At 37.3% G+C, this 24,594-nt stretch overlaps 3 protein-coding genes across 13 annotated transcripts; 2 read left to right on the forward strand and 1 right to left on the reverse strand.

Moving 5' to 3' along the window:
• Positions 1–124: 124 nt before the first annotated feature.
• On the forward strand, positions 125–2,656 carry LOC126869139 (nucleotide exchange factor Sil1). 2 transcript variants are annotated; one of them, XM_050625307.1, is made up of 4 exons: positions 125–492; positions 905–1,185; positions 1,258–1,520; positions 1,597–2,656. In XM_050625307.1, the coding sequence occupies exons 1-4, from the start codon at positions 369–371 to the stop codon at positions 2,294–2,296; spliced, it is 1,368 nt and encodes a 455-aa protein (XP_050481264.1). In that variant the 5' UTR covers positions 125–368; the 3' UTR covers positions 2,297–2,656. The 2 variants fall into 2 exon arrangements, with proteins under 2 accessions (XP_050481264.1, XP_050481265.1); XM_050625308.1 differs by lacking the exon at positions 125–492 and adding an exon at positions 563–780.
• Positions 2,657–2,695: 39 nt separating this feature from the next.
• Positions 2,696–17,147, reverse strand: LOC126869140 (zinc transporter ZIP13 homolog). Of its 8 annotated transcripts, none has more exons than XM_050625311.1 (5): positions 15,802–17,147; positions 6,503–6,613; positions 4,942–5,210; positions 4,291–4,852; positions 2,696–4,190 (listed from the first exon to the last, which is right to left on the reverse strand). In XM_050625311.1, exons 1-5 carry the CDS (start codon positions 16,022–16,024, stop codon positions 4,012–4,014), a joined length of 1,344 nt encoding a protein of 447 aa, XP_050481268.1. In that variant the 5' UTR covers positions 16,025–17,147; the 3' UTR covers positions 2,696–4,011. The 8 variants fall into 8 exon arrangements, with proteins under 8 accessions (XP_050481268.1, XP_050481269.1, XP_050481272.1 ...); XM_050625312.1 differs by having other exon boundaries at positions 4,942–5,207; positions 15,802–17,144; XM_050625315.1 differs by lacking the exon at positions 15,802–17,147 and adding an exon at positions 14,867–15,013.
• Positions 17,148–19,444: 2,297 nt separating this feature from the next.
• Positions 19,445–24,443, forward strand: LOC126869134 (F-box/LRR-repeat protein fbxl-1). 3 transcript variants are annotated; one of them, XM_050625299.1, is made up of 8 exons: positions 19,445–19,852; positions 22,061–22,260; positions 22,425–22,699; positions 22,787–23,053; positions 23,128–23,497; positions 23,577–23,780; positions 23,865–24,082; positions 24,163–24,443. In XM_050625299.1, the coding sequence occupies exons 1-7, from the start codon at positions 19,742–19,744 to the stop codon at positions 23,998–24,000; spliced, it is 1,563 nt and encodes a 520-aa protein (XP_050481256.1). In that variant the 5' UTR covers positions 19,445–19,741; the 3' UTR covers positions 24,001–24,082; positions 24,163–24,443. The 3 variants fall into 3 exon arrangements, with proteins under 3 accessions (XP_050481256.1, XP_050481259.1, XP_050481257.1); XM_050625302.1 differs by lacking the exon at positions 19,445–19,852 and adding an exon at positions 20,143–20,498; XM_050625300.1 differs by lacking the exon at positions 19,445–19,852 and adding an exon at positions 20,505–21,931.
• The last annotated feature ends 151 nt before the right edge of the window (positions 24,444–24,594 follow it).

A 24,594-nucleotide genomic window follows, 5' to 3' on the forward strand; every position in this document is an offset into this window, starting at 1 on the left:
GTAAAGTACCAAAATATTTTGTCTGTTGTATATACCAATCTCAAGTAATTATTTAAAAACGGCTAATATACAGTAATACAATTTGAATGAAAAATTTGGCAACGTCGTACTGAACGACTATTGGTCTACGTAAGCTCTGGTGGCAAGACATGATACTAACATTGACACACTAACTGAATAAATATCGGACGCAACACGTGAATAATACTTAAATTGAACAAAAGCGCGATGAAAGAGACTCGCAGGAAAATTGAAAATTTTCTGTAATATAGTTAACAAAATATCATTAAGAGAATTTTAATAATTTTATGAAAAGTCATCGCCGCATCTTGAGAAAAGTCGTAACCCTCGGTTAACCACAGGAAAAGATGAGAATGCAATCCAATACGATTATTCTAACTTGTTTACTTTTGTTACCGGTAGTTCTCGGAAACCTTGAAAAAAATGAAACCACATTTGTACCAACTCGAGAATGGCAAACTGTAAAAAAAGGTAAGCGAACATTTATTTACTTTCGTTCTACGTACATTCTGGGACTACTTTTTTACGCAACTGATTGTTCTCTTCCTAAGACCACGTCAGTCAAATTTGACATCGCGGTTTCTTCGAGACAATATGTCTGTAGTATTCAGGCCATTTTCTTACGCGCAGTACCGTTAAGTTTACGAAAAGTTTTTATGTAAACTTCTTATTTATTATCGTCTCAATTATCTGCAGTTTATTCAAATACGATATTTTACAACTTGTACCACAGTGACGTATAGAGAATTTTATTTAAAGGTGCAAATAGATTGGTCATTTACTTCATTTTTTAATTTAATAATTTAATTATTCATTCATAAAAAAGACATCAATTTATGTTCTTGTTATATCAATTCTCCTTTTAATTCATTTAATTCATTAGGTACACCTATACCTGCAGGATTACATGTTCGACACAATTTTGAAAGTGGGGTAACAGAAGCTAAATTAATTGACGATAACAATGTAAAAGAAGAGGATTCGAACAAAAGTTCGAACAGTACGAATACAAATTCTGTAATGTTGCATCCTGAGAACACAATCCTTGAAGAAAAAGATCATGTACCAGCAGAAAAGTCTGATTTGTTTAATTACTCGATCGAAGAATTGAAAGATAGATTGAAAAAAATGAAACAAGACGGTGAAGATTTTCCAGAAATAGATGTAACTACCTTTAACTATAGTCTCTGTATAACATATAAGGAATTTGTTTAAATCATTTGTAAATATTTCTAGATCGAACACTCAAAAAAAATAAGGCAAAAATTTAGAGACTATGAAGCTTTGAAGAAAGAATTTAAATCATTTGAAATAAATATTACTGTTAGCGATTCGGACTTGTTAAGTAGCTACATTAAAAAGTTTCAAGCTTATAAAAATAAAGTCACTATGGGAATTTTAACGACTGCAGAAATAGAAAGAATTTTAGATATTTTGTACAATTTAGAATACTTGCTTCATCACATTGATAATGCCAAAGTTTTTGCTGATATGGAAGGGTATGTATAAAAAGCAATTTTTGTTCTAACTAAATATCAACATCAAAGTCATTTTTTCGTGATTTCTCAATTACAGTATGAATAAAATTATATCTCCGTGCCTCAATGGAACAAACAACGAAATAAAGATCGAAGCTTTGAGACTTCTGGGTGCAGCTGTCCAATCTAATCCTAAAGTGCAATTAAAAGCACTGGAAAATGATCTTGTTCAAAAACTTTTACATATATTGTCTACAAGTAATAAATCAGACTTGAAGTCAAGATGTCTCTTTGCTTTGGGTGCTCTGATAAGGCAGTTTCCAATAGCACAAAAAGTGTGGGTCGATCATGGAGGAGTAGAAATATTTGGACAAATTTTAGTCGATGGCCAATTACAAGTACAGATGAAAGTTATGAAATTAATCAATGATTTAATTGTAGAGAGACAGCATATAGAATATATCACCGACGTTGCACAACAAGAACTAAGAGTGAAAGCATATTCTGCTGCTGATATTGAGAGAAAATTATTAAAATATTCATATTGCGATCGCTTAAGCAATTTAATGATAACAAGCTTCAAAATTGATCTTACTGATTTGTTGAGAACTAATTATGAATTTCTTAAAACTATTTCTGATAGCATGATCACTGCTGCTCCCATCTGTATCGACAAGTGGAGAAAACATAAAGACGAATTTCTTCCCATTATACAGCACATACTGGATCTGCATCATGACTTAAATATACTAATAGGCATGCTTCAAACACTCGAAACTACCCACGATGAGTTATAGAGAGAAAGGCAAGATATAATTAAACGTTCGTAATGACTGAGCTTCAGTATTTATTTCGTGTCGTGTAGATATAATTGTACAAAGTTTTCACGCGTGATGAAGAAAATCGTTGGCATGAATATTTTGAATATTGGCCGTGGATATTTCGCAAACATTGTTGTCAAATTATTACCAGTTTTAACAGATGAATGTACAATGTATCATAACAAAAGCGTGTGTGTATATATGCAAATTAGAAAATTATTCTGTACATATAACATGTAAGAAATCTGTGTTACCCATCCAGTAAATGGAAATGAAAGTGGTCGTGTATTTTTATGTTTTAAGAAAATTATTTAATAAATTATTTTTTACTGTTCACATTTGTGTTGTTTCATAGAAAAAAATTGTTCAAAGATATATATCATAGAATAAAATACTTTATTTACAAATAATAGTGATTACATACGAACAGTTTGTTCGTGAAGTCATAGTTTATAGAAAATATACTTGCCAAATCGCTGATTAAACTAGCTTCGTAATTCCGAATTTCTATTTACATGTGCTTAAAAACGATGCTCATGTATCAAGGTTTTTGTTGTAAAAGAATAATCCTTTAAGTACAAGGATTGCGTTTTGTTCGGTTTATAAAACCAGCACCTTTAGATAATACACGAGACTACGGAGAATAGATGGAATCTCCGTTCAATAACTCATCTAATTCGTAAACTTCTCTAAAATACTTGAGTTTACATAATCTTTCAAATTTTATTAAATACAATGACTCTATATCTACATACCAATTTTACAGATTTTACATAATATCTTTCGCATATTGTTCATCATCAGGAATATGTTATTTCCTCCTTTCACAATAAGGTAGTTAAGAGTTCGATACATTAGGAACTTAAATTATACATTTGTCGGAATGATCGAACAAACCGATAGATGTACCCACAAAATATACTATTTTCTTTTTGAGTAATTTACAATCTTTTTTTGAGTTGCAATATTTTTTAACAGTAAACGAGGAAGCATAGATATTATGTACACGATGATGTTTTACAACGTGAAAGTCACACGTCAATACTGGTTTCACAGTGTAACGCCTAGATAACGAAGTTTAAGTGCGAAATAAGTCGATATCATAGAAACGGAATGACGTTTCATGCAACAAGTTTTCGATTGTTTATGGAGGAACATACGTATATTTATGTATAAACTATGCCAGGTTTGTAACAGAGTATCCCTTAATGCAACAATGTAGATGGATAATACCGAATTGCCGATAATACGATCCCCGATAAACGATCGAAAAATATAAAAGTAACTTGTACAGATATCCCTGTTTTCTTTGTCTCTCGCTATCAGAAGAACATTAATTACCGCAGAAGGAGATCGACGTTATTTTTATTTATCGAATTATCTAAACGTGAACTTATTTCAAATATACAGATGACTATGAAGTTTTATATGAAATAAAAATCAGTACAAAAGTAACTTCTACATGAATTTGGTCAGTCGTTAACCATCGTTCTTCGTTTCCTCTGTCTCCCGGCATGGATGCACCATCATTGAGCAACAAGTATTACGCGGTAGAATTTCTTATGGCAAATTCGAATTACTTGTCCCGACACGTATCAAGGAACGTTAATGTAACAAAAACTTACACTCGATACGTGTCGATATATATCGACAAGTAGTATCTAATGCTATTGCTAAAAGAAGTAACTCTATTAATCGAAAAGAATCGTTAAAAATGCCATAATGGTAATACCAAAGAGCAACGCGACTATTTGTTTCAAAGATTCTTTAGGATTAGTAGTTTCCTTAAGCAGTTCGGGCAAAATGGTGACCATGCTGATATGAAGAAAGCCACCCGCGGTGAAGGGCAATATCCAATTTGTTTTCGCTCCTAAAGAAATATAATTGTCACGAATCTTAAAAATGTACATTCATTGAGCGAAGAAATTCTCAAGCGGTTTTCCTTACAATTTTAAAGAAGCGATACCTACCTACTTCACCGCCAGAGAAAATTATTGCAGACATGGCTCCAAAAATGCCACCGCTAGCTGTGAGAAGCTGCGCCCGCGCAGCATCCCATCTGTTGAATCCACTGCGTAATAAAATTGCGAAATCTCCGACCTCGTGCGGAATCTCGTGTATGAGAATAGCAAACGTGGTGAGAGCACCTAAACGGAAGGATACGAGGAAAGAGCCGCCTACAGCCAATCCATGAGTAAAGTTATCTATGATATTGGCTATCAGGTTAAGATAGCCAGTTATATGCTTGGACTTTTGTTTCGCAACAATCTGTTTATCGCTAGAAGCTTTGCCCGCTTTGTCTTTTTTTAAATAACCTTTCGACAACTCGGTTGAAAAACCATTAGCGTTCTTCGCAAATTTCTTTAAACAATCTTTTACCTCGTTCAACGGCAAACCTTTTAGGGTATTCGACAACTCGTTGCACATTAATACTGGCTTCATGCCGTTGCTAACGAAGCCGTTCTTATGGTTATCTTTGAAATTATTCGGCAGTTCGGAGTATCCGTTTTTCTTTTCTAAAAAGGGCCGCAACTGTAAGAATAATTTGAAACGCTTGTATTAGTATCGTGTTCAAGAACGATGTATTTCAATCATACATTATTTTACAATCGACGTATTACCTCGTTAATGGCTTTCGAAAATTCATTGGGAAGTCGCTTTGAAAAACCGTTCTTCGGATTGCTTCCGATCAAATTAATACAGTTGTTATTTTCCATCTCCTTTTCAGCTTCAGTGCTAGTTTTTTCGCACAGTTCTGCGTTATTTATGGACGTATCCTCGATTTCAGCTTCTTGCTCGAAAGCAAACAGTTTCTCCACTATGACGAATACCAAGAAGCCTCCTAGTACCCATAGACCGCACGTCATCGACGGATGTCCATCATCCGCTGCTGAAACAAAACGATGTAACTTGAACGGATACGTGTAAAGCGATTCTAGATCTTAGAGAGGACTTGGACACAGTCATCTGTAAGAGAAAAAGATGGCCAAGGTAACTGAGAAATTGTAGGTGGACTAGAAACGAGCCAGTTTCATTTAGGAGAGGACAGCTGGCAATTGAAATCCGCAACTGAAATACAATAGGGTTTGAGAATGCCGTTTGAATCGCTCATAAAGCAGTCAACGGAGGTGAAGGATCGCCTCGAGTCATGCTTAGCATAGATCTAATATGATGAATTGCAGCCTGAGGCCAAAGTGGCCCGTAATTTAAATATATGATCTTCGATTGAAATTTGTATTGCTGCTTATTCTTATACGAGTCGTATTGTAAAACCAAAAATACACCGTCACAAAAATGGCGAGGCAAAAGAAGAGGTTCGTCTATTTTTAGCAGGAATCGTTTCGAAATCTTTAATGCTTCTTTCGCGTTATACGATGATACTGCAAATTTTTGCAGAGGAAAGATCGATAAAACCGACTGTCAAGTCCGTGTGTTTGTGCATGCGAATTGCATATATATACTTTACGATTAAACGACATAGTGAGATCAGTCGAGTTTCACGCTCGATGCATGGATATTGCGTCGATCGATTGATTCTTTAACGACCTCGACTTAATCTTTGACACTATTCTCCTATATTTTTTTTTTTTTTTTTTTTTTTTTTTTTTTTTTTTTTTTTTTTTTTTTTTTTTTTTTTTTTTTTTTTTTTGAAACTTCTTTCTTTTATCTGACGCTAGCCACCACACGATAAACTCGTGGGTCTTCCCGAATAGAAATCGTTCAAGGTTGTTACCCCTTGCAACTTTCTCATTACATAACTCTATAGTACACATTGTGTATTAGGTAATGTTTCGTCAATGACGTATAAAGAACTAAATTAGATCACCCTAGAAACGTCGTCATTCTTTGTACATTAGCGATAAGTTTCGCGCGTGATGGTATAGATTTCGTAGCACTTCGAATCGAAGGTAGGGATAGAAAATATACGTTATTTTCGTTTCGAACATTTCGTATTCAATTGCGACAACTTTCAAGATTCTCCGAACTCGAAGAAGAATGAAAAAGAATAGAGGAGAATTTTGTTCCAAATTTGTTCGTGCTTCGTGATTGGTTCGTTCGTTATCTCGTATGATTCGCCAAAGCAAGAACGAGCCACCAGTTGACTATAGTTTTTTATTATCTGCCAAGAGTGCAGCTGGCGCCACTGATTCTTTTCATTTCCTTGCTGTAGTATTTTCGTACCTTTGTTCAAAGAACTGCTCGCCCATGTTTCCGGTAGCAGATGCAGGAAGACGTCGCCCAGAAGGCCACCGACTGCGAAGCTCAGCAATATTTTCAATGTATTAGCGCTATCTGTAACATAAAGAGGGTCGGCGTTCTTAAAGAAGGTTCTAGAAAACGAAGCAACATTTACGAATTATTTTTATATCGATCGATATAATTTATTGTTATAATTATTATCGTACAAGTTCTGCGGAAAAATTGATAAAATTATAGATAGAACATGGGTACAGGATAAGGAAAACAATTACACGTCATTGGATGAAAAAGTGCAAGAGGTTGTACTTAACAGATCGAACACGTTCTAGAAAATTGTTCTAACTCTCCTCCCACGCACATACGCGTCTGTGCACGGATGGATGGTCGGCCTTTTCTGTACGAAGCCGATAAATTTAAAGCTAAATCGCGCGATGTTAACAATTTTACCATCGACTGAGTTTCTTTATGGGCGTGGATACTTTCGTTAAAATACGATCTGGCCCTTATCTCCTTTCTCTTCAGTAATCAATGATAATTTAGAATGACCGATCTCGATACAAACATATATATATATATATAGAATATCGAGTTATCTGAATTTTCGATTAGGAAAAGATACAACAGTTGAAATTTAATCGGACGATATTTCATTTTGCCACATAGCCAATTATACTTTGAAAATAATAACGTTAAATTAAAATAAATAACGATAAAATAATATGCGAATTCAATTATACTTCGGCTCTTTTTCAATTACAATTCGTGATCTAACGGTACATCTCATTTCATCGTAGGTTACGTAAAGCGTGTTATTATCTTTGTTCCCTAAAAAAAATAGGCGGGTGTCTAACCGTTTTACTTAATCGTAATAATAGGCGTTCAAGAAGTGGTAATTTTTATTAAAAATCGAGTGGAAATAATTTCATCGTTTCGTTGCAGACGAGATAATTATTCGATAGACCTTGCTCCACTTCTTGTAGAAAAAATATGTAGAAAAAGTGAAGTAGACTGGCCTCGATAAACAGCCTGAGTTTTTCAAATATTCAGATTCAAATTATTTCAATAATTTCACTGCAAAATATCTGCATTCTTATTTCTGTAACGAAGTGACAGGAAAAATATGCAACAACGATAACGATGATATGGAACAATTAACAAGTCTGCTTTCACAACAATCGATATACATATTTTTGATCAATTAGCCTTCATCGCGAATGGCATTCGTTAAGTGGTACTACCGTAGCGCTAATTATTTTACGCGATAAACGCTTATTTCGTTTAAGTGGCCTGCTGGATACAGTGACCTGTTACGGAAAATTCTCGTTGTTACGCAGATGTGTACCGCTACGGACTGTCAATTTACGCGTCTAACATTGTTCGAGCGTACAAAATCGTAAAACGTGTCCACAGAGATCAAGAACGTTTGCCGTAGCGATAAGCAAACTAGCAAATAGGCGTATTTTGAAAAATCTACCGATCAAGCATTAATCGAAGCAGTATCATCGTTTTTCCGATATACGATTTTACAAATATAACCCGCGTGTCTAGACCTTCTTTTCGATGACAAATTTAGTTTTCGAGTAATTTTCTCGTTGGCAACGCGAACCTTGCACTGTCCTCGTAATCGATACATCGGTTCAGTAGATTATACGTCTCTCAGTTGTATTTAAAGCGAATGAGCATTTACATATAATATTACACGTGTGTCGCGCTAGCTAGAACTAAAAGCCCATCGATCAAGCAAGAAAAAAGTTATATCGTTAGCGTCGTTAAGAATCTTCGATAGCCACTATAATCGTAAAAGGCTTGCCGTAACACGGTTTCGCGATCGACCATCGGAACAATAAGTCGTTAGTAATAAAATTGACGATGAAGCGCTGCCCGAAAACGATCGTTCCAACGACAAAATTCCCTGTTTCCTTTATAATAATAATGACCAATTAAACGAACGATGCCGAGTAACGCGAGCTTGTTTTCGCATGTTACGCAACACGCATATTTTTAAATAATCGCTCAACCACAACGTGTAAATTATTTAACGGCTGACCTCCATTTCGCGCTGGTAGCATCAAACGCTACCAGAGGTAGAAAATCACTTTCTATCATTTTATCATTTCGCCAACATAATCTAGATTACGATTCGTTTCGAATTAAAGGAACTTCCGAATCACCGTGTACACGAAGAAATCAAGAATTAAGCGTCGCTCAAATAGATTACGATTCACGTAATGCCAACTGATATATACGACGTTACTCTTCCCCAGTTTCGATGTTTTGATTTTGAAACACGCAACGATAGCGAAATCAGGGAGAAAGAAAGAGAAAGAGAGATAAACCATAAACTTTAAGAGCGAACGGAATTCCCCGGAATTTACATACACGTACAACCTCTACCAATTTCTACAGACGTTGTTTTTTTTTTTTTTTTTTTTTATTTGTTGAAATTACGATCAATTCTCGCGTTGTTTGGCTGCGATTTCATTACTCAAACGTAGCAACGCCAATCTCTCGATAAACTACCGAACGATGACAATGATGCGTGTATTATCTTTCGAATTCCGAATTGCATCGCGCGATAATGAGTATTCGTCGGTTCTAGCTCTCCGAGTTTACAAGAAATTCCTAGAATCGTTTGAGAATCACGTCGCGCCTTTTTCACGATGAAATACCGATACAACGTTACAAATTGCTAGTAGGAATTCGATGTATTTACCAGGAATATGGAGAATTTGCATAGATTAGAATATCGATTGTAGTTTCACGAATTTAGTCATCGTTATGTTCTTCGAGGGAAAACGCGAATATAAAATAGCAGCAGCGTGATCGAAATTGCAATGTTTTGATCGCAAAAACCCATAGAACTTCGCCATAGAGATACAATCAAAGGGATAAGTGACGTAATTTAGAACAAACGTTATGAATAAAGAGTAAACACGACGGCACGCGATGGAATAACTACAATGTCGCTACAAAGTTATCAACTAGATAATTCGATACCGTATCGGGAATCGATCAATAGAACGTTGACGTTCATTGTTTCCTTTTATTTTTCATTGCCTCGTATCGGATAAATTATATTTGCCGATAGTTACGCAAGATCAGCGACAGGTCTTTCGCTGGTTTTCAAAACGCTATATATCGACGAAGTTATCTGAAACACACGATCAGAGGTTAATTACACTTTGAAAAGTAATCACTGTATTCTCCGAACATGTGACAAACTCTGCTATTGCAATTTCAAACAATCAGGTACCTTGTTGCCTGAACGCGCGAAATACTTCTTTCTCGTTCTCCGCATTCTTGCCATTACGAGCAGCCGTTATATAATTGCATGGAGCAACAGTACCTAACGTGCATAAATATCGCAGGATAATTGATAAAAACATAGCGTCGCAAAAAGACCGTCGATAACACGGTTCGACAGTGATATTCTAGTTTCTACCGATGCTTTTCTTACCAAAAGTATCTACTCTATCGCGTGTTAGGGTTTGATTTTTCTCCTTTAGTTTTTTAAATAAACCGAAAAATGTAAGTAAAAAATGCTGCGTGTTAGGCGTCTTTTTCACTTCGATCGTTATTTAAACGAATTTAAACGTTTACAACGCAATAACCGCGTATCATTTTATTCGGCAGAGAGCGCGGAATTATCTGATCTCGTTGGCAATTCCCAAAACTGATTGTTCCCAGAAACCGTAGAGAGAACACTTTCCTAAGAAAATACAGTTTGCAGATTCGCGTTTAGCTCAGACACGAGTCTACGAGAATCGTCCTTTGCAGGTTGCAAAATTAAATACGCGTGGAACAGCGTTGTCTAATTCGGTCCAGTGTTAAGCAAAATAGACACGATGACGCGTTGTTACCAAAAACGATCCTGATAAACAGACGGATGCATAGGAAAAAACGTCCGATAACAAGCTATATGCGGTTGTGAACGATATTAGAGCATCATCGCTATGTAGAGCACTGGCAGAGCATGATAATAATTATCTAACGAATCGTTTAAAAGACGATTCCCTAATTGTCCGCAATGGAATAATTAATCGACTAACAGGATATCGAGCACACCGAATCCAACCACGAAACGAAGAAACCGTACGTAAGGAAATGTTCCGCGCAAGGAAAGAAAAATTTGGCCACGTTCTTCGCGTGAATTTTGCCAAGAAACGTCAAATGTCAAATGTGATCCTGCACGCGAAATTATATAGCATATAGTATATTTACGAGGAAACGCGGTACGTGTGTCGCGTGATTCTGAAATAGAAAAATCGATCGGATGGCGTGTAGAAGCATTGAAAGAAATTAAACGCGCGATTCGATGCAGCTGAAGTTGTTCGTCCACGAACGAACCGCCTGTCACAATCTAATCGCGATCGGGTTGAGCGAAAGAGAAATGGAGAACGCATCTGTGAACGCAAATCGTGGAGCAGAGCAGCGAGACACGCTCGATAATAGATTCGTTCGAGAACAGTCGTTCTCTCGGTTAAAACGAGGGAAGCTGTTTCGTTCCGCGCGCCATCCACGCGATCATTTCCAGATTTGTCCGTAACAATCGTTCCGTTCTAAATGGAGTAATGACGATGTAGACTTAAACGCGTTAATTCCCCAAGGCTTCGGACGGCCTTTTTCATCCGAACTTTTAATACGTCTAAATATATGTTATTAACTCGAGGAATCTGTTTCACAGACAACGATCTAAATTCACGTTTTGAAATTGCTAGTATTTAGATGTAATTGATAAGACTGTAGCATCAGAAAGATAATAGTCGATAGAAGTATAAAAGGACGATCGTATCGGTAACGGAATCCGCGATAGGAATGCCGTTCATAATGAAAGATGGAAGGTTCGAGGGGATACGCGTAAACGAGAATGCGGTCCCCGATCGTTGAATGGCAGAAAATCGGCTTACACAACCTTGCATCATCGATTTGCAGTTTCGCGATGTAAATGGCTTTTCTCAACCCCTGCGCGTCGCTACGAACGAAAGAAGAAGAAAGAGGACAAGCTCTTGAATGTCGATGACCAAAAGCGATGTTTAAACTGGCCAAGAACAAACAGACGTATGATTCACGTGCCTGGCGATGAGATATGGGAGAAAAGGAACAAGAAAGGTCTCGTTCGAGTCATAAACGAGAATAACAATTCGCTTCGCTGCGAGAAACTGTACGGCTCGGAGAGTCACAGTCGCGTTACAGGAAACAATTTAAATTCAGTTTCGCTAGTTGTAATTTACCGTTTAAATGGACCTACGACTATTGATCGTGCTTTGCAAGTAAATTCTAGAACAATGCGAAGACCCTGCAAGCAGTGGATTTCCTGCGAGACATATCGTAAAACCGAGAGCAATGATAGCGTAAAAATGAAAACTGAAATTATTGTCAACTAGTTTTGCAACGGAAAAGGTACAGCGACGATTCGTTTTTACAGTTTTTCCTTTTTGTAGCCAAGCATAATGGAAGATGGCCAGTGAAAGTCGGCTGCAACAGCTGATCCGGTCTTTCTTCGATAAGAGACTCGGGGATGCCCTTTGTAACCCAAGGGACCCCTGCAATCTCAGGTAGCAAGTTTCCATGTAAAAATGAATAAGAGGTACGGGTTGACAGGTGACCATTGCAGAAGAAAAGTTAAAGGACTGACCCGACAAAAGATTTCAAACTTGCTCGTAGCGCTAACGTATTCTCTATGCAAAGAAGAAATAAATCTGCATAAATCGACAAATTAAAGAAATCTATTTCGTATGCAGTTAAGGTTAAAGTAATACTAATTTTCACATAATAACCTGCGAAGTGGCGTCGAAATTGCCTGGAGACCATCTGCCTCAACTACCTCGTGTCCTTGAATTCTTTCTACCGGTTAAAACGACGTTACACATATATACAACGTGCATTCCACCCACGGAGGAATTGGAAATTTCATTCGTATTCTCCGCTGTGTCCAACAGGTTCCACGACCTTCGGCGTACAGTGTGTGCCACGGTAAGCCATTCGCACACGTGAACTTTACATGTTGGCGCGATCCGAGCACTTCTGCCGTCGTTGCTTCGATTCGACCTTTTACCTCTACGTCCCCTAGTCGATTTTTGGAAGCTCGAAGGCCGGTTTCACCTTCCCTATTCTATTTGTTCAAAGTGAAATTTTCAAATTAGTAATTCCTCGTTTATTATATATTTTCAACTATTTTATTATCTTATCATGATATAAAAATCAATTAAAAGAATAGGCAAAAAGGAAAAAAATCCCACCCGAATAAGAAAATTTAAAGTTTCAAAGGTTAAATAAAAAGGTTTGCTTTTTTTCGATATTCGTCTGCCAAAATGAACGTAATTTGTTGAATATATACGAGATCACATTTGCATTGCCCGCTTTGTTTCCTAGTTTACAAATTTCGTTACTACAATGCATGCCATCTCCACGCAAGTTCCATGACCTTGTCTGTTCACATTGGCGTGGAACAAGAGTCATCGCGCATTAACACGGACCAGGGATTCTCTTAACGTGTTTCGTACACGCACAATGGACTACCCTGTCTGCATTTTCCTAATTTCACCTGATATCACTACGTAACGAGACGAAACAGCGACTGCTACTCTCTCCGACGCGTAATAACGCTAGAAAATATATCTCTCGTTTCACAGATCGGAATTAATCCTCGGTCATTGACATCGGGTCGAAGCGAAATTTCGTCTTTTTTTTCCCTGACCGGTTACGGCAGGCGCTTCCTTTGGGTGCACGATCCGGTATTCCATGGTGAACCATAAATCCATCATCAGGTTGGCCACAATCCTATCTTTGTAATATTTGTAATATTCAAAGGAATATATCACGAATGCAAAATATAAAACGTTTTATGTAGAAACAAAATAAAGTGATTCAAATATACAAATTATCTTCCAACACCGACACGGTATCAACTTCGTGCGATTCGAAGAAGGACAAAGTATTCTGGCGCAGTTCGTAGCACTCCACTGAGAGAGACAAGATTATGTTTCAAGAGAAGCCTTTGGCACGATGCATCGAAAGGCTGGGTAAACAATATGCGCAGTATTGCGCAGCAGATTCTTTGCAAGTGGCCGAATGCGTTTCTTTTCGGGCACCGGGAAGAATTCTTTCTACTCTACGTAGTAACTCGTCATTATTTTTACCTCGTCTACCGTGGTATCGTAGTTTTCGAGGAACATGGCAATCTTGTATACACAAAATTAGACAATTTTTTTCTAAGTAAGAACGAACAGCATGGAGACATTATAAACAATCGCTAGGAGATACACAACGACGTTAATTTCCAACAATTTGCGTAATCTTCCTGTTGAAACACCGTTATCTTTTTATTCCTAGAAGAACTATACGATTAAATGGATAGAATAGGAAGAAAGCGTGTAACAAGCGTGTTTTTCTTGTCTTTCGAATAATTCTTTTCCATTCGATTCGATCGAGCACGCGTTTCTAGTAAAATCAATGGCAAATGATCCTATTTTCATACATTACGATAAACAGGATACTGGCCATACTGACGAGCATTAACACGGTTGGAGAGTAAGAAATATAACTGTCAATCTGACGTAATCTCTTGCAAATGTATATTCTATTCTCTGTTCGCGGACTATTTAAAGAATACATTGGAAAAAAGATCATAAAATTATTTATAATTTCATAAACATCCGTACTAGAGAAGTAAGAATTTCAAATCTGTGAAATTTATTATTGTTTCGGTATTTATACTATTAACGATATACCTGCAATCCATAACTTAGGGTCTAAAAAACGTAACAAAATCGCTTTCGTGTAAATACGTATATATTTGCGTTTATCTTACCTCGAATACAACAATCTCGTATTCTTGTCAAATAGCTACGTAGTATACTGACATTATCGGGGTCACATGACATATTACGCTAAAGTTTAGTGGAAAACATTCTAACAGCAGCGATCACTAAAAAGTAAAGACAAATATATTTTAAACGGTACACGACTAATTGATATTAGGCAATATTTTTCTAACGGGTTTTGATGGTTATTTGCAACGAATATTCTACAAAACGATTTGTTACTTCTGCAAATGATCATTGAATCTTAAAGAAAAACATCATCCTACGTCCACGCGGTTATAACGTCAATTCATATTAGAGGCCGGATGTGTGCAAGTCTTCACCGCGTACCCTCAATTAGCCCAGGGCCTCACCATAAACTTAAACTTTTAGTTTATTATTTTTGTATTATCTGTTTATGGATGGCCCTTGAAACAACCCTTAGGTTGTCATACGTCCTTACTAATTACGGGGAAAGCAGGTAATGGGAAAAACTCAATACTTGACTAACGAAAAAGCTGGTTTTTCCCATAATCAATGTTACCTACTAGCCACGTTGGTAGGAGGCTTTCTCCTCCTATCTTCATTTATTAACATGACCTATAACCAATTGGCATCGTGTAACGTTACCCTCACTTTTCTTAACGGAAGGTGCGAACAGCGAATCCGCGTTGTTAATTAAAAAGGGCACACTCACACCGAGCTTTTCTCCGTAATGAGACGAGAACACCTAGAGAGAAATAGACAAAACCATCGAACAGTGAACATCTCGCCGATCAGTGTAAATCTATGCTAGAAAATAAAGGACAGTAGTTGTGTTACGACTCAACCTACCCTTTATTTCATCAACCTACCCTTAAATTTACGTGACACGGTAAACTACTTATGCAGGCCCTTATCACCTTAATTTATAATATTTTATTGCAAGTTAGTACGGGGAAGATTGATTAGATAACTTCTTAGAATTTCATTAAAAAGAAATGGTTAATTTCATTAGTTCTTATTAATAATCTAATCTTCCAGCAAATAAAACGTGATTCAAAGATAACGCTTGAAGAACACGCTTGAAGAACACATTAATTAGTGTTGAACATTTTCATTGAAGAACTTCATTTGTTTACGGTAAATTCATACGCGCATGTCATTTATATACGTAAAAAGAAATCTCTACGTAAAGTTTAAAATAAAAGAAGTAAAAGCATTGTATTAACCATAAACATCGTGCTATAAAATAGCAAATTACTTCGTTGGTACAGATCACCTGTATTAAACCTATTGTGAAGCTATTTCCCGCGTGCGCGGTAAAATGAAAGTACACTGTATACATAACCTCCCTTAGCGATAGTCAGAATGTCTCGCAACAGGAAAACATCATGATTCCACATGAATCATTTAATAGGTTCATGCTGATTAAAAAAAAATAACATGATAACAAAGGAAAAAGGAAATCAATTACGTGTCATTGATGAAAAATATTACCTCCGGTCCTTAGGTTGGCACCTTCTTCAATGGGGATGATAAATAGGGGGAAAATACCAGTCAGTCCAATCAGGGTACTTCCAAGCAAAGCAAACAGCCATGGTGTGTAATCGAAATATTCCACCATCGCCTTCCATGGCGTCCACATCTCTTCTGTGATCATTTCATACAAAAATCCGATAGAATAGGTACAGTTCTGTTGCATGCACATGTCTGTCGCCATATTTGTGCGTCGTGTATAAAACACCGAACTTGTCAAAAAACACTTATCTTTTCTCAATCTTCCTGATTCTGTGGTTTCCTCCTTGATGTTATGATCCTTATCAAAGTTCGTTGGAAATGTACTTAGCAAAAATCACAAGAAATTTCTACTTTAGTGGTTTGTTTATCTAAAGATAACCTCTGCCGAATACCTTTACGAAAATACTCGTATTTTCTCACTGGTTAAATGTGTAGAAATAACACAAATGTTTGGAGAATATCTCGAGTAATGAAACGTCAGTTGTTACGGAAAAGATTTGCCAAGAATTTTACGACCGTTTGGAAATTGTCGAGACAACGACAACTGTGCGCCCGACTAGCCTACACTGAGGACTGAGTACGGACGCTACAAATCAGACAGTCGCCGCCTCTACTAAAGTCGTCGATTTTGTCGATCAAATCAAGCCTCTTGTTATTTCATACCGCCGCGATGCGGGGATAAGAGCTGCAAGATCGGTCCTCCAATGATAGATATCAAAATGACACTGTCCGACGATGTATTTCTCTGTACGCCTTCTTCTTCTACTCCTTTTCTCTTTCTTCAATATGTAACTTCTTATCCGATTCGCATTTGTCACGATAGTCTTTCATGCCAGCGAAATCAGGGTATAATGCAGATTGACGTTCGCCTTAGAATATCAGCAGCAAAATGCAATCTTGTCTCTTGGTCTTCTTACCTTGTTACGTCTTTAATCAGGGTACTCAATACGCTGTAGAAATCTGAATCACTGACGGGGTGAAGTGGTCACCTTTGCCGCCACAGCTGATAAACACGATTACACAACAGCACACAGTATATGCTTGGGACATATGTATTCGCGAGAAGTTGCGACTCTATATTTTTGGTTATATACGTCTCGAAGTAGTAGAAGGTAGTGTGAGAACACAACGAATGTGACACTCACCGAGCAACGAATAGAATTGCAATGTTGTTACTCTGTCCTTTTTTGTACTCTCAGATTATTTTGCTAAACAAGAAACAATGTGTTATATCACCCATTCACCACAACGATGCAACAGCCAATGAGTGTTGCAAGGAAAGCAGTCCTTTTTATAGCTACTAAAACACTCCACCAGATTGCTCTACGTACGAAACAGAGACGAAAAACATGTCTGCCGCGGATTAAAAAGACAAGCAAAGGATAGAAGAGGAAAAGAGAAAAAGGAAATGGAAAAACAATTAAGATGAATTTAAATCAATGAAAATGAACTCAACACAATTCAATGACGAGACAATTAATTGCTTATTCCAAGGAAATGTTTTGAAAAGAATAGGCGAAAAAGGAAAAGGAAAATACATTTTCATCACTATCGAAGTTCATAGAGGCGCTGCTGTACTTCCTTATAAATCTTTAGATATGCCTGCATGTATATATCGTATGTACATGTATAGTATAGATTACAAATATTACATGTAAATTAAATGCGAGGTAAATTGAAATATGACTTTTAGTACTGAAACAATTATGTACAACTATAGGAGAGATAAAAGCTTTAGAATTTTTTGCATTTTAAATATGTAAAGTACTTTATTGAAATTTTAGAGTACATAGATTTAATTTAACATTCCAATTTTGCGCAAAATGGCCTCCATGTGACAACTAATTTCATTGCATCAAGATACATATTTGGTACTTTTATCGCATTACTTCCCCGTATTATTTGTCAATAGATGTGTATATATTTCGATTGCATCGTTGCCAAGATAAAAAGAATATTCGATTTTTAAATACTATGGACGTAAGTAATTATACGACGTGGCATCTTTTGCAGATAAAATTAAACGTATAATGCTCTTCAGATTATCTTTTTCGCAGTATAGCGAAGTAAATATTGCGATCTATTGCGAAACCCCACTTTCACGATCGTCATTTCGATCATCGATTAACGTATAAATATACACTTTTCTTTACTGCTAGATAACAATTGGCTGTCAACTGTTATTACTGATAAGTTTAATAAATACGAAAGCAAAGAGCGGAAAGAATGAACATGACTGATAACATATTGCTATTGTGCAGTCATATGCAAAGACTAGATTAAATGAAAAATGAGATTTCCGTCCGGTAAAACGCGCAATTGCTCGTAGAAGTACGCATTATTAAAAAATCTCAATCCATCTACAAGTTGTGTCTCATGTACCTTAAATTGTTATATGCATATATATCTAATAATATTCATATAGCAAATTGCAAACTATTATTTATGTACATACATATATTTATACAAAAATGTTTGACAAGTGTATCTTCTTCAATCGAAACCTACAGTTGGTAACGTAGTACCTTTAGCGCCATCTTTATTTATGAAGTGCAAACATATGCGTATAGAAACTTAATAAGTCTATAAATTTCTATCTTCCCCATTATTTTTCTACTTTTCGATAACTTGAAATAGTTAAAAAAAAGTATTACGAAATATTGTGATATTTTGTTTTCTTGATATTTGAGAATCATAATGAATCATTTAAAGACACGTCCGCTAGAAGAAAATATTTATGTCGATAAAAAATTATAAACAAACTGGACATAGTTAGCGTACATCGTGCAAGATCTTGTAAGTCACTGTCAGTGTTCGTACATTATGTGGCCTTAATTAATCAAATTGCTAATGGCGCCAAGCCAAATGCTACCTATTTGGCCTGCAATCAAAAAGATATTCAACAACTGTCACGCATACAGGGCGTTTGTCATTCGCAATATTTTTACGGTATATTATAAAAAAATAAAAATAATATAAATTTATATTTTTTATGAGTCATCATTAACACTCCTTATTTGTCTGCCAAATTGTTTCTTTTTGTTAAAGTACATACTGGACGATGAAACGATCTGTGTTTTACGGATCACACAGTTATACAATCAAAGGTTGTTGCATTTCTTCGTGATCTAACTGTGACTAAAAATAAATACAATGAAAGGGTAATGCCGAATAATTCGAAATGGAATTCAACATGTTTTTTGTCGTTGAATTTTCGAAAAGTCCCGCAATGTACCATGACGGCCCTCTGTTGGCTGTGCATCCTTGCGTGGCACAGCTCTCCAGCGAGTCTATTTTAGGGATCGACAGAAAGTTAAGATTATTTTAGTTACATTTTTCACCTCCGATCTAGAACGTAGGGTGCTTAGCATAAGAACATCACAATGGTCGACTAGGTTGATTTTCGACAAGCATCGAGGGTTGCATGCGTTCCGACTAACCAACGATAAGTATTTAAAATAACAAAGAAGAAAAAGGATTACTTCGACAAGATCACAGTCGTAAGATAATTATGTAATCCAAACGTCAACACATTTTTCGTAAACCGAAGGAAGGACGTCATTAAACGATGGCTTAATCTTCTATCCTCTGTCAGAAAGTATCTACGAAGGAGAACGTACGCAATCTCGATCTTCTTTACCAAAATTCGTATTCCTCCGTGTACTCGTGATAAACAAATCGTTTTTGTGAGATTTCATTCGACGATTTCCTATCGTTTGCTCGAGTGTCGTTACGCGTTAAACTAAATCGCAAAGGATATGGTGAAAGTGTAAAGCCCTTATTCGTTCTTTCGTAGCGTTTTCAGTAAATAGTGTAATGTTAGGGTGTGCTGTTTTCGTACGGAGATATATGTATAGCGATATAAACCTTATTTTCTTGATATCTAAATCCGTTCTCGATCAACCGATATATCATCGCTATGGATGCACGAAGAATGTCCAACTGGAACGTACTGAGTGTAGAAGCTGCGCTTCAACAGCTCAACAACTTTGACGACGATAAGAAGGAGGTTATAAAACGATCGAATACGGTAAATTATCAAAACAGACATTAGCTTTCTTTGTCATAACAAAATTTGTTAAACGTTGTCGCAATAACAATCTTGCATTCTTCTTGCACCGTTTAGAAGAACATCTGCAATATCGTGTTTTCTTATATTTACAACTTGCAAATCAGAATTATGACACGTAGAAGATGGAGATCGTATTGGTAGGATGTACATACAAATGCGTTCTATCTATTCTTATCTTTGCCTGATGTCTGCCTGACTGACTGCTTGCCTTTATTTATAACTAATTAAGCTACCACTCAGTTTGAAATGAGTCCTAGCATCGTCCAGTCAGCCGACGAACTCCTGACAAATTGGTTGCCGGCTCGGGACCGTTTCTGAACTCGCGGTGACTCGAGTGCCTGTAAAATATATTGACATGAACGAAGGAACGTTGAACTGTTTTGCGACGTTTCTGCGTATGATACGGTTTCAATAATTCGGTGTAGATCGAGAAAGGTGTGGCTCAAAGTGATTTTTCCTAGATCGATCGTACAGCACGGTGTAATTAATTGCATTTCCAACAATGAGCACCTGGCATCAGCTGGACGTGGAATTCGCCACGAATGCTATATCTAGAGAGGATGTCGGTCGTAGCGTTTATCGGAAAAGAATCGCGTCGAGCGTGGTAATTATTTAGTTAAAATATCGATCGATAGTTCTATTTGATGGAAAAGATTTCATTCAATTTTGAACGTTTAGCTGGGCAGCTAGCAATTTGTTCGCGTAAGAGCGTTCATCTTAGTATTGCATAATAACTTTGCGCTTATTTGAAAATAAAAAGATCCTATTTGTACCGGATGAAACCATCTAAGCGGTGACGTTATCGATCGCTACGATTAAATTCGTTATCACATCATGCGACACGCGAGATTTCTTCTGATAGAAGCTGAACGTGTGAGTTCAGCGACAAATGTTGATTGTTAAAAAAAAAAAAAAAAAAAAAAAATGAAATAGATATATCGTTTAATAAAATTAGAGCGACGTTTTTATCCATCTTGCTATTTGATCGAAGTACTCGATTTTTTAATACCCCAAAACAATGACATCGATAATCAGGTAACAGAGTCCAAGTGTTTTATCGAGAAACAACGACTGGGATTCTTAAAAAAAAAAAAATAAAAAAAAGAAAATATTTTCTTGTAGTACATATATCTTTGTGTAAATACCACGTGTTTTGTTAAGTCTCGTGTCGGATAAGTTCCAAGTCTTACATCAACCAGGCTGTTCTGGCAGATTTCTAAAAAGCCTATGACCCTCTTCGATGAGACAAAATATCAGCGGTCAAGTGTTTTACGACGTCCGTTGAAATCAAAAGAAGGAAGAAAACCCGAAAAAGAAGAGGTGAAATTTTGGTAAACGTAAATTCATCGGCAAATAAATTCCCGATTTTCTTGTGTCGATTTTAAACAGATGTAAAAACAATTTTCATCGACGTTATGTCGCAAGTAATCTGTACAGGCATTTCTGAAAACTCTTTTATTATTAACGAACACGCGCAACGAGTTTCGAACAATAGCTGTAGTGAGACTCGCGGATATTTCCTAAACTTCGCCCAAAATCTGACGTTTACGGGAAACAGAAGGAAATGTACCTTGGCTGCAGGTGACGAGTTTAAAATTAAAGCGGAGACGGGTCTTCCAAGTCTTATATTTAGGACGACGCGCAGGCGCGATCCGATTAGAAATCCCCGTCGAAGACTTAGAACTTCTGATTCCTTGAAATCTGCCGTGTGCCGCGATTTTCACGAACCTTCTTCGTCGTTTAATAAATATTCCCGTTTTTCTTTACACATCGGTAATTTTCCGCACGGTGCAAAGTTCAATTCGTCGCACGTGGATTAAACGTTCATCGGATCGGATAGATCAACGTCCTGTCGACCGAAGTAAGCTCTGTGACAATATCTTTCCAAAGGGAAAGCAATTTTGTGCCTCGAGTACGTTTTGAGAAAATAACAAGATGGATCTCGGGGGTGTCGATGTCTGGGGTCAGATCGCCGTGGAAACGTCTCAGATGTTCGTTTCCGAGGGCGGTGTGGTTAAAAGTCGTTTCGCTGGGACAGTAAGTGGTCAACTTTACCAAAGATGTGACGAAAGACGTCAACTCGAGTTTGCTCTTTTAATTCCAGGCAGCCGTCGAATCGTTTAACGCGTCTCGTACTAAGGATTATTGTTCTTTCAATTTTTTTAGACGATAGAAAAACTGCCAGACAAGGTGTTGCTAAACGTCTTCAGTTATCTGTCTCATCGCGAAATATGCAGGGTAGCACGTGTGTGCAAAAGATGGCGGCAAATCGCGTACGACACGCGATTATGGAAACACGTATCTCTGCGACCGGAAATCAGTGGACTGCACGTGAATTCTTTGGACAATCTGCTGCACTTGATCAGGTAGTAGATACTTTCTCGATATAACGTTGGCAGGTAACGTTCGCGTCCGAGGTTCACGCCAGAATCAACTTCTTCTTTACTTGCCAAAATATAACTCGTAAACGGTAACGATATGGTGGATTCACGCAGCCGTAAAATATTAAAATAACTTTCTCTGGTAACAGCACGCGTTTTGGAGCTTCGCTGAGGTACATCGAATTGCCGATCGAATTGATCACCCACACGGTTCTTCACGAATTGGCAAATAAATGTCCAAATTTGACTCACATGCTTCTCGACTTCTCCACTGCCATGCAGCTGCACGATTTTTCGGAGATGCAAGCCTTCCCGACTAAACTCAAGTACATGTGCATCTGCCTGTCAGAGGTAATCTTCATGGAGGGCTTTATGAGAAAAATTTACAATTTTATCAACGGCTTGGAGATCCTTCACCTTATAGGTTCGTGTCCACCTTGAAATCCAAGCGAATCATTATCATACCGCCACCTGTTTCAACGAGAAACTAACTACATGTAGAATCTTACAGGAACGTACGAGAAGGTGGAAGAGGAGGAGGAGGAAATCTACGAAGTGATAAATGTGCACAAATTGAAATCAGCGACCCCCAATTTGCGAGTAATTAATTTATATGGGATCAATTTTGTAGACGATTCGCACATCGACGCATTTTCTTCCAATTGCATCCAGCTCGAATGTTTGGCCGTGAATTTCTGTGCCAAAGTCACTGGCTCGACCATGAAGACTCTGTTTCAAAGGAGCAGGAGATTAAAGTGTCTCCTCATGCAGGGAACGAGTAACTAAATATTCATCAACGTGCAATCTTACCTTCGGTTGTACAAAACTTGAAATGTTACGCACCTTTTTCAGATCTCCAGAGCGAATACGTGATGCAGGTAGAATGGGAAAAGTCGAGCATCCAGGAGTTGGACGTTACCGGGACGGACCTGTCAACGGAATGTCTGATCGACATGTTGACCAGAATTCCAGGTCTTCGTTTCCTGAGCGCTGGTCAGCTGAACGGCTTCAACGATAGCGTGTTAAAAGCCTGGGCTGAACTCGGCAATCCTCGGAACCTGATCGCTCTAGATCTGGATAGTTCCGATAACCTGACCGACGATGGTCTGCATAAATTCTTGTCGAGATACGGTCATCAACTCTGGGGGCTCGCCTTATTCGGCATGCCTCACATCACCGATCAACTATGGCAGAGTGTATTACCCATACTGACCAATGCCAAGTAAAATATATTTTTAGATCTTTAATACCTTTAATATGCTACGACAAGATATCTTTGAAATTCCTGTTTCTTATTTTAGAATTCTTGTAATGGGAACACAGGAGAGGTTAGGCGTGAATATTCACGTGGATCAGTTGATGGACGGAATTGCTAACAATTGTCCAAATTTAGAGCGGTTGGAACTCCGCTGGGATCCCGAGAATCTCCGATTTTCCGACAAAAGTCAGAAGGCTATAGATATACTACGTGTAAAATGCATTAAATTACGGTGCTTAAGCTTGAGGTAATCACATAACCGGATAATTATATTTGAAGTCGGGCAATAAATAAAATACGCTCTATAATTGTAAAATCGATGCGCTTGCAGCGATGGAAGATACTATGAAATAGTAAAGGCCAATTTTGAACGCGCCGACAGACTGACGGTCGTTCGTACGACAACGTGCTGCCGCGTGTCTAATTACTACCTCTTAGCAAATTATAAGGATTTGATTTTTAATTAACTATTACTTTGATTTTTAATTAATTCATACATAAATTCTTCCATAAAATACAAGCACCGAGACGAAGAAGCATATCAAGAAGGTAATACACGAAAAGATTAAACGTAGACGCTGAGACAGATATTATGGAACGTATAATTTGTAATAAATTTCTCGTTTCAGCCAGCGAACAACGACAATTACGATCGAACAACGAATCTACCTGCGATTACTCAAGTACTTACTCCTGCCCACGAAAGACAGATACATATTTTTTTACACTATTTTCAAGCGCATAGCGTGAGTAGACGAGAGGTCGAATTACTTTGACCCTTGAATCTCGAACCGTTTGATATTACCATACCGTTACCTATGTACTATATACGCTATATATGTATACTATACATATACACCAGCATAAGAAAAAGGAAAAGGAAAACAAAGAATGGGGAAAAGACTACGTACTCAATGAGAATTATTACGAAAAACCTTGACACGTACAAGTACAAGACCTCGATCCATTACGTCACAGGGTATTCATAATTAATCGAAAGATCGTCACTGGAAAAAGTTTGTCAAGTATAATATCGACGAGAGACAGAGGTACGCACCATG

Source organism: Bombus huntii, chromosome 9 (assembly GCF_024542735.1).
Source record: "Bombus huntii isolate Logan2020A chromosome 9, iyBomHunt1.1, whole genome shotgun sequence".
Classification (NCBI taxonomy): Eukaryota; Metazoa; Arthropoda; class Insecta; order Hymenoptera; family Apidae; genus Bombus; species Bombus huntii.